Consider the following 10,000-nt stretch of genomic DNA (forward strand, 5'->3'; position numbering starts at 1 on the left):
CAAAGACTTTGCCAACGATGCTCAGAAGAGAGATGCCGCGACAGTTGTTACAATCACTACGATCACCCTTGTTCTTATACGGGGTAACTATGTTGGCATCTCACATGTCTTGGGGGATGTGACCTTGCTCCCATCACAGGCAGAGGAGCTCATGAAGCCACCCAATGAAGTTGCAAGGGCTTCTCCCACTGTTGGACAAGACCCCTGGCGCTCCTTCTTACGCCAATCAGTCGGAGTTTAGAATCGGTAAACTGCCTCGTCACATGTTGTGTCAGAGTCTTGCAACACCACTGGAGTGCCCTCTCCAGTTTGCGCTAAGACCTGGGTGGGACTGCACTGCAGAATCTGTCGGAAGGAAGTGCTGAGCACCTGCCATCTGCCTTAGGGGCTCCACTCCTGATTTGTCCTCGAGGTTTACTCCGTAGGTAGTGTCATGTAAATTGCCGTATTTCGGTGTGGACTGCAATTGCAATTTCACAATCTGAAGGAAATTTTCGATGATGATATCGAGAGAAATAATGAATAATGAAGGTGCCGTTTAAAGACAAGAAGGTAATCTATTAGGGCCCCTTGAATTCAATTGAGACGACAGCCTTTCCATTTCAGAAGCAACTGCTTGCTTAGAGTGAATTCGTGAGCGCACTCTTACACGAGGAAGGAGACTGAACGCCAGTGTCGCCATTTAAGACAGAAATAAAATACCTACTCCAAGTTCAATTTATGGCTCGAATACAAAGATCTCTGTTATGTACTGTTCATGTGGAATTTTGTACAGCTACTGCTCTTACCTGGGCCATCAGAATGGTTTGCAACTTCTGTACACCTGCTCCTGACACCATCTATAAAATTATGAGATGACGGCAATAAAACAAAATTATTTAGGCACTAAATTCCAAATGTTGTTCCTAAACTACCATTGCTTTCTAAAAGAAAGTCGACAACTTAAGTATAGAGAGAGACACACTTGAAAACTAAAAATAAACAACAAAACTGTTTCCTATTTTACAATACCCCATTGTTTGGGCGCTAACGCTATTGTTTTGCTAATTCCTTTACAGGTCACATTTGAAACGATCAACAAAAAACTATTGTCCTTGAATTTGATTAGCTTTTCTTAACTTCATATGTACAAGTTTCGGTACATACAGACCTGCCGAAATCCCTCCCTATTGCGAAAGCTAAAAGCGCCCAAATGCTTCTCGTCTAATTCCTGAATAGCCAGAGGTGTGTAGGCTGGAGTATACCTGAAAACAATGAAGGTTATTCAAGTATAACAGTCGAGAAATAGGCATTTGTGGAACTCGTTTAGTACTTTTCAGTTAGCCGGTGAATTTTATTCATTCAGACAAAAGATATTGGCTTTGCATGCTTTCTTTGAAAACCTGACTGGTTATTATGTTAACATCAGCGTCATTTACGCAAGAGGTCTTCTATGTCTTTGAACGCTATTCTTCTGTTCAGATCTCACACAAGCAACTTTGTTGCCTAACTCCGCGTAGAATTAATTTTTCGTTACCTGTCAACCCTGCTGTCATCTTCAGTTACTAAAGTGATAAGTACACTCTGCATCTCTGCTTCGGGTTTTGCCTGTGCAAAGTCAAATGACACCGCACGAAGGAACGCGTGATATTCATCAAAACCAATCTCCTTAGCTCGACGCTTGTATGCCTGATTAGAAAATTAGGTGCATAACAGTATTACTAGTAAACGTTCATTCAAATGACATGAAAAGTAAGGTAAACATCCTCAAAAATGTTGCGATTTTCCAAACCAATGAATCCCTATTAACCCCTATCCCACACCACGTTTCCAACCTAAAAATGGCTGCGCAATTTAGAGTGTAAAATGGAAATAAACTACCATAAAGCGAAATAGTTACCTTGGTCACAACATCTGTTTCTTGAGCAGCTGTAATAAGCCTGTGCCTCAAGGTTACAACCTGTAGAAAAGTAATCAATTCAACTTGTTACATTTCTCAAACATTTGCTACAATTCAAATATCAGACAACTGCATAGTTTACGGAAATTAAAGGGCTGTCTTAGGTCGGCATTCACTTTTTCATCGCAAAATCCAGTCTCATATCATCATGATATGTGGACTCGCTCTTGAAAAGCAACGTTGAAAGTGTTCAATTCTAAGTGTTTTTAAAAATAAGTCAGAATGTTAACAAAACCATGGTGGTTAACCCTTTCTTCAATCCCAATGTCGCTGACTACCTCTAACAGATTTGACCAAACGTCTGTCAGAATCTTTTGCTTCTCTTTAACGGACTTTCTTCCTCCTTTCTTAGATTCTGCAGCCTGATTCACAAGAGATTGTGCCACTTCACATACAAAGATAGGATCTTCCACAAACACTTCCGAGAAGAGCTAGAAACAGCAAGAAGATAAGGGAAATGTTAAATACCACATATTCAATTAATTTGACCCTGGATATGAGAGAAGTAATCTTCATAATAAAACAAATGGAAAGCGTTGTGCACAATTGTCCATTATCACAAACTAACCAGCGAAGCTCCATCATCACGATTAACCTCCATACTGCTCAGTGTTCGTAGGTTCCTTTGGCGCTTCTGGATGTGTGATGATTATTGGCTTTATTTCATTCCCATGGATTTAGGGTTAGAGTGAGGAACCTTGCCAGATCCACTTCGGGCAACGATCACAGAAATTCCATGTTGATCACTTATGAGAATTTACGAACTATTGAACAATGACTTATTTTGTCCACGCATGCACATATATTATTTCACCAATGAGACTTTCTCAGTGCACACTTATAGCACAGACGATTTAAAGAGGTGACAGGAAATGCATTATATTTTTTATTTCTCCTGGACTGTTCAGCCGGGAGACACAGTACAGAGGTTACTTCTTACATCTTTCTGCGTCTGCTGTGCAAATGAGTGGCCAGTTGGTTCTTGATTATCCCATTCCTTTTGAACAGCCTCAAATAGGCGGTGCTCAAGTGAAATTACTTCTCCAGTACATTTTGGTTTGTGCAGTTGGATAAATACCTGGAATAAATGGCGATATGGTGAGATCCAGTTGTAAAATAAATGAACTGGAATGGATGGCAAATGTGATGCATTTGAAATGGCGGAAGAAACTGCAACTCAAGAAGTTGTGTTAAGTTTAATCTAACCCTAAAAGTTTCTTCTATTTTCAGCTTGCTACTTTTTTCAATGTCGGTAACTGCATTGTTAGTAGGAAACTGCATTTATTAACCTTTCCAACTTTCAATAACATTACCTGAGGAACTTTAAGTGTCATTGTCAGTAAGGACCAGGCAATGTGCATGGATTGAGGTCGGCGGATTGCATCTAAATTTTGGTAGGTACTTGGTGTATTTTGTCATTTACCGGTAGTGGTTATCTATTGCACAAAATTATCTAAACACGGTAAAACCTTCAGGGTTAGGATTAGGGTTAGCGTTAGGGTTAGGTTAGGTAATTGTATAATTACTGAACGTTTTATACCTTGCTTAAAAAAACTGAAACAATAGAAAAGGAGACACCAAGTACCTACCTAAATTTTCAGCATTTTTCCTCTATCAGATAAGATTACAATCGGTGGTATTCTTAGTAAAATAAAATAAATTTCCTTGAATTTGACCACCCCTCTTTAGTTTTTGGTGCTGTTACGTTAACTTGTTCGTTCACTTCTCCTGATTCTGACTGTAGCTTGGAAGGTACAGAGTCACACATTGTGCCTATGTTAGCTTGTAAGCTAGACATGACTCTGCATCTACTAAACCTGGGGGTGAGCTCAGGGCAACAGCAATCAGGAGACGTAAATGTTAATGAGATTGACCTGATCCTAAATAGAGCTGGACACTTTGTGGCAACCATTGAAGAGAAAATTGCAATGACAATATGTCTGAGACGAAAAAGCTGACTACGGACTGGCCTGGCAGGAAGAGCAACACATGCTCGTATCCAACCCACCAGGGGCCGCGGAAGGCCATAAAGAAACCGTATCAAGTAAATGCCACCTTGTCGGAAGAAATTTATCAATTTCAACATCCCACAGTTCCCATCGGTTCTGGTAAGTACAAATTACACGTAGCCAGATCACAGGCAATTATCTTCAGAATAGAGGAGTAGGCTTGACTAGTAAATGAAAATGAATCTTTATTTCAAAGGTGCTTCAATTGACAATACGTCAAGGGGTGGGGGGGTGCCATACAGCAAATGAGGCGATTGGCAAAGCTTGCGAATTGGCAAGAAGTAACCATGGCAATCGAGCCATGGGTCCACCTCGGCACCCGTCACACTGTCTTCACAGTGGAATTTACAGTTACCAATTCTTGCCCTAAGGAGAGGGTGGGTGGATAAGGCGAAAGCAAATGGCGGTAAACCCCGAGCAAAAGACAAGCACAAGTGCAAACAAGAGCGACAACGTACACGCAATGTCAATAGCCGCTGACCAGCAGACCTTTCCAAGTTAACGTTGCTTATAAATAACCACATTTGTTACGATCATCTCATCAATTTCAAGCTTTTCATCAAATATCCCCAAGGGGAGGGAGCCAAAAAAAAATCCAATCCTCTTGTCTATGCTTATCATCAACATAGGAGATATAATCTTTAAAGTACTGTGGGCGACAGCCATTAACAATCTTGTCCATTAAACAAAGCTTTCTCATTCGTATGACGTCGTCAATAGGTAACCAACCTAGCTACTGAAAAGTTCAACGGAATTATCAGAGAAACTAGCATCTAAAATTGGCCTGGCACAACGTTTTTGAGCTCTTAATAATCGAAGTAAATTTTCATTTTTGGTGTTTCCCCACATTGTGTAACAATATTCAAATAACGGCCGAATTAATGTATTGTATAATAGATTTCTTAGCCAATGATTAAGATATGTCTTAGCTCTCTTAAGCTAGCAAATTCTAGAATTTAATTTATCAATTGCACCAAGAGTGTGTGCAACATACAGGTGTGGAAAGCCCACTTGCTAAGTAACCAGGACAAAGCCAAGCAACATATCCTCCAGAAGCTAGACGAGAGCTCGTGTCAAACAGGAGTATCCCCTTATGACTTCAGCCTACCTCCGATCGGATAACACCAGATGCTACCACAGCAGGCCTCTCTTGCTTAGCCTTGGAGGAGTAGGGGAGAGAACCGGTATCATTCCAGTGCGATATGATTTCTCAGAAGCACAGGCAGGCAAGGACATCTGTGATCGGAAGACTGCTGCTATGAAGGCACACATAAAGGGCTGGGTCAACAAGAGGCACAACGTCGTCACGGCAGAGGATATGAAGGCAGCACTAGAATCCCATGGAGGTATCAAGGGGTGCCAGGTGCAGTCGTTGAGGTGGACGCTACCAGGGAGAGAAACAAAGAGAGCAAGATACCAGGCATTAGTGTGTTGAACAACTTCCAGTACGAGGAGTGTGGCATCCAAGTATGGAAAGCATACAACATTGGCCCTGGGCGTCTCATCCCTTACAGTGATCTCGTAGTTTCATCACAAGGAGATACTGGGCTAAGGGTGATAAAGCCATTTGGTCAAGTTACACAGAGGGGAAGTGTGGTTAAGAGCATCAGGCCTTAGTCCGAGATCTACTCTTGCCAGGAGACTGGATGCGTCCTCATTTTCAAGACCCAGGCAGAAGCAGAAAACCATATGGACACAGGGAAGCACCGTCTTGAGGTGGACTGCGAATCCATGTATGACTGCGTCAGGAGGAAATGGGTGGGAATGGTGAGAGGGGTGTCGTTTGCCCCAAATGTGCCATCAACCTCATCGCAAGGTGTTGATAGCAGCAGCCCTGCCAAAGCATCTGGCCTTGGGCCATTGGGGTGGGCTCTTAAGGTAGCAAAATGACCCACCGGGATGACTGATAACGTCAAAACCTCTTGATGAAGAAATTTGAAGTGGGTGTAAGGACTGGAAACAAGGCCGATCCTGTACAGGTAGCGAGGGAGATGAAGATGCTCAGAAGTGAGGATGGAGAGCCTGCGTTTAAGCCTGAAAAGTGGAGGACTGCGCAGCATATCAGCGGTCTGTTCTCATGTCAGACAGCAGTCCAGCGTCATAAGGGTACTGATGCTGAGGAAAGACCTGAGGAAGACCTGAGGAATGGCCTTTCATGCTCTTAGAGGTTTGGTGATGGAAGACATGGGCAAACCAGGCCATCCAATGATAGTGGCCCATAGCAACGTCTGCGAACTTGTGAAAGACAACAAGCTTGGCTCACTCAAACCGGCAGTCCTGAAAGAAATCTGCCCATCATCGCCATGTTCTGTCACTCCTCCAAACAAGAAACTGTTGGGTTGCACTTATGTCCGAATATGTATCAACTTTCGACTCGCTAATTTGCATATCAGTGTTGCTCCATGTAAGAATTACATTTCTTTATGCACCGAATTGACTGTCACGCAATCTTTCATTGCCATGTAAAATGCAAGGTTAAAAGACAAGAGCTCATAATTCATTTTATGACGCGTAGGGTGATATGGCTCATATCTACTAACAACACGTGCGTGGATTTTTTGCAGGGAATGATTGGCATCACACAAATTGGTCAAATTTTAAAAGAAGCTTTCAGGAGGGGATTTTAACTTGCCAAATGAAAATATACCTGCAACATGTAACACCTCAAGCATATTCGGCGTATGTAACAACTCAAAGCGATTTTTCCCGCGAGAAACGGTAATTATGCAAATTAGGAAAGTAGGTAAAGTCGTGAGAAAGCTCAGGCAGATTTGTAAAGACTTGAAGACAGATTAATAAAAGATAGTTTTGATCTGAAATTAAACCGCCACAGTTGACTGAAATAGCACCAAAACCTTCGAGGAAATTTATTTTATTTACTGAGAATACCACCGATTGTTATCTTATCTGATAGAGAAAAAATGCTGAAAATTTGGGCTAAATCCGCCGACCTCGATCCGTGGACCTTGCCTGGTCCTTACTGACAATGACACCTGAATAGCTAATCGTTTCCTTGGGATTCTACATGATTCCCAATTTGTAGTTCTAAAAAAAACAACATTGGGTATCTCAATAAAAAAAGTTGCTTAATGAAAACGTTTTTTTAAAATATACGATAAGTGGTTAAAGCAAGAAAATGGAATGTTCATACTTTTAAGACGTATTTCCATGAGGAGTTAAATTACAGCGGTAGTTATTAAAACCTCATCAGCCGATTGCACGACTCTTTGTAGCATGTGCATATTAGAGTTCCAACATAACAAACAGTTTTGGTTAAAAAAGAAATACGAGAGCAATAATTATTATAACGTACCTTCAAAGCATTCTGTAAAGCTTCATACACCCTGCTGGCCAAACCAAGTGATGGATGAAATTCCAACATGTAAATATAATTCAGAGCAGGCCTAAGAATACACAAGAGTGGTCACAGTGGAATACAAAACAACTTAATTATCCGTTTTAGGCCCATTTCAAACGTTGAACTTTATGTGTCAAATCTAATGCAAATGAGCGAAAACAATAGATTTTTCGCATTTGCATTAGATCCGACACATGCAAAGTTCAATGTTTGAAAGAGGCCTTAAACTAAACAAGTGTTGTTTAAAATTCTTACCGACTTGTATTAACTGCAATATGCTGTTGTGGAATTATGCGGTGAGGAAGACCAAATAAAGCTGCAAATTAAACATAAAGGTGAGGGCAGCAATTTTTTTCTCTAATTTAAGGTCTTATCTTTTAAGTCACATAAACAAATGTCAGGCGAATTATACTTAAGTTCAGCTGTGAAAACAAGAACAGTCTTAGGCCCAAGGAATCCCGAAAGAAGATAACCTATCTTATCCAACCTATTGACGAAAAAAATCAACAGCAAAATTCTATACAAAAATTTGGTTTTATCAACGAAGTTGATAAATGTAAATTGGCCACCGAACACAGAGCTTTTAGAATCTCTTTTAGAATCTCTGTACGGTGGCCAATTTACATTTATCAACTCCGTTGATAAAAACAAATTTTTGTATACTACTTCCCCACTGACGCAGCACCACAGTTTCTTTAGAAACTACCCCTTCATTCAGCAAAATTCTATACACAAGTTGCCTCATCCATACGGTAGCCTCGCAGCTCCTACAAGGTCTCACCTGATTGGAGACCACCCTTGAGGTTTAACAAAAGAACAAATAACAGAAACAATGGCCCTTTTGTTTTAGGCCTAGGGTCCATTGTTTCTGTTATTTGTTCTTTTGTTAAACCTCAAGGGTGGTCTCTAATCAGGTGAGACCTTGTAAGAGCTGCCAGGTGACCCCATCCATAATAGTATACCAACTATGCTTAAATGAAATGTTAAGCTGTGTTAATGCATCACCGTATCTCAAGTAATGCTCAAGTCACAACCCGAAATAGGGAGGCGTTCGTAAAGAAAAGAGACTGGTCAAAACCCAGATCATGTGGCACACCTCTCTCATTGCAGGTGACATTATTTTTGAATTCTTGTCACATATGAAGGAGATTTTTATCTTACCAGAATTGTCTTCCCTGCTGACTTTCTGGACAAACTCGCGTTCATCATCAACCTGATAACAGAAATCAAGATGATCCCCAAGAGAGTCTTGAGCAAGATGACTTGTATCTAAATTGTCAGTCTACCTTGGGAGCGAAAATTTCATCTTTAAGGGAAAATAAGTGGTCAGTTCTCTCTCTAAATTTGTAAGGAACATCTTTTTCATGCTCACACACTTTTACTTAATACAATGGAAACATCATCGGCAACTATAATGTTTGTAACTAAATTAAATTGAATTCAGGTCGGGTGGTGAATTAAAGCTACCAAGGGAGGAAATGAAATAATTGACGAACCAAAATCTGATTGAGGATTCGGTCATTTCCTCTTGCAACTACACCTGTACTGAGCCTTTACTAGAAATAAACTGAGCATTCGTCGTAATGCCAACTATCATACCTGTGCATCAAGAATGGACTTTATCAAGTTTGCATGAAGTCGAAGGCAGACACATTCTGCGCGATAAATCTTCACAAAATAGTCAGCACTGAAGTCAAATCTTGGTCTTGAGTGTATCACATTTACTATAACCTAAGGGTCGAACCAAAACTCAGTCAATTTATTCCACTAGAAAATGAAGTTGTTGCTATCAGAGTGAGCATTATGTATGAAAAAAAATTCAGACAAACACGAGAAGTAAAAAATACGTCAATGTTTAAGGTTTTGATGTGGTCTCAAAAGTGTAATGCAACTTGCAGAACGTTTGCCAAGAAAAACCAGTTTCGTTATCTGTTTACTTGCTTGGTTTCCACCGAGATGGGCTATGTACAACACCCCTTACAGTGCCAAAGAAACTTACAAAGTGCGATCATCTGAGCTGAGACAATCAAGCATAGTTGACCCTGTAATTTACATTAGGACCAGTGTATTAAGATTTATTTGTATGAACAGTACAAAGTTTAAGTCCCTTAGCTCTTCATTTTAGTTACAGGATGGTAATTAATCTCATGTTATTTATATGCAATAAATACAACTTTTATGGGATATCTATATGCAAGGGAGTTACAATGGCTCACCGCTTATCGCGTGGTTTATACTGATCAGTGTTTTTTGTACAATATATCAGGGATGTGATTAATCTCACCTGGGCCAACCTCCTTTTTTCTTTGGGGTCAAAAACATGATGATATGCTTCCAAATAACAATCAACGAGCTACGGACAAAAAGAGATTTTTCTTAAAGATCTGACTGAAAGTACCCCCAATAGACGTGAAACTGGCTTGTCTCAAAGAAATTACTTGATGTGTCGTGTAATTCCTGCATTGTAGTTATGTATTGTTTATCCCTTTTCCATTTCTTACACTTGTATTGTTACTTTAAAATTAAGTTATTTCGTGTTGACAAAAATATCAGCAGCTTTCAGCTTCTTTAAATTGGAGATTAAATCAAGATGTAGTTTGGTACAGAATTACGTAGTGCGTGTACCTGTCTTTTGTTTTCCAAATATGCGGCTTCGTTTGTCCAAAGATCCAACAGAACTGCAAACCTATCCAC

General features: G+C 40.3%; 1 protein-coding gene and 1 pseudogene across 2 annotated transcripts in view; one reads left to right on the forward strand and one right to left on the reverse strand.

Moving 5' to 3' along the window:
* LOC138047609 (uncharacterized) overlaps positions 1 to 10,000 on the reverse strand; it is a 100,559-nt gene that overhangs the window by 49,249 nt on the left and 41,310 nt on the right. Inside the window, exons 18-29 of one of the 2 annotated variants that reach the window (XM_068894533.1) lie at positions 9,932 to 10,000; positions 9,591 to 9,659; positions 8,906 to 9,037; positions 8,468 to 8,519; positions 7,562 to 7,622; positions 7,262 to 7,352; positions 2,880 to 3,017; positions 2,218 to 2,370; positions 1,880 to 1,939; positions 1,517 to 1,668; positions 1,151 to 1,244; positions 789 to 839 (exon numbers count right to left, since the gene is read on the reverse strand). The exon at positions 9,932 to 10,000 is cut by the window's right edge and continues 45 nt beyond it. In XM_068894533.1, the coding sequence (XP_068750634.1) occupies positions 789 to 839; positions 1,151 to 1,244; positions 1,517 to 1,668; positions 1,880 to 1,939; positions 2,218 to 2,370; positions 2,880 to 3,017; positions 7,262 to 7,352; positions 7,562 to 7,622; positions 8,468 to 8,519; positions 8,906 to 9,037; positions 9,591 to 9,659; positions 9,932 to 10,000 (1,122 nt within the window). The remainder of the gene's footprint in view (positions 1 to 788; positions 840 to 1,150; positions 1,245 to 1,516; positions 1,669 to 1,879; positions 1,940 to 2,217; positions 2,371 to 2,879; positions 3,018 to 7,261; positions 7,353 to 7,561; positions 7,623 to 8,467; positions 8,520 to 8,905; positions 9,038 to 9,590; positions 9,660 to 9,931) is intronic. The other variant, XM_068894534.1, reaches the window with a different exon arrangement.
* LOC138044984 (uncharacterized) lies at positions 5,638 to 6,414 on the forward strand (annotated as a pseudogene).

This window comes from Montipora capricornis, chromosome 4 (genome assembly GCF_036669925.1).
Source record: "Montipora capricornis isolate CH-2021 chromosome 4, ASM3666992v2, whole genome shotgun sequence".
Lineage (NCBI taxonomy): Eukaryota > Metazoa > Cnidaria > Anthozoa > Scleractinia > Acroporidae > Montipora > Montipora capricornis.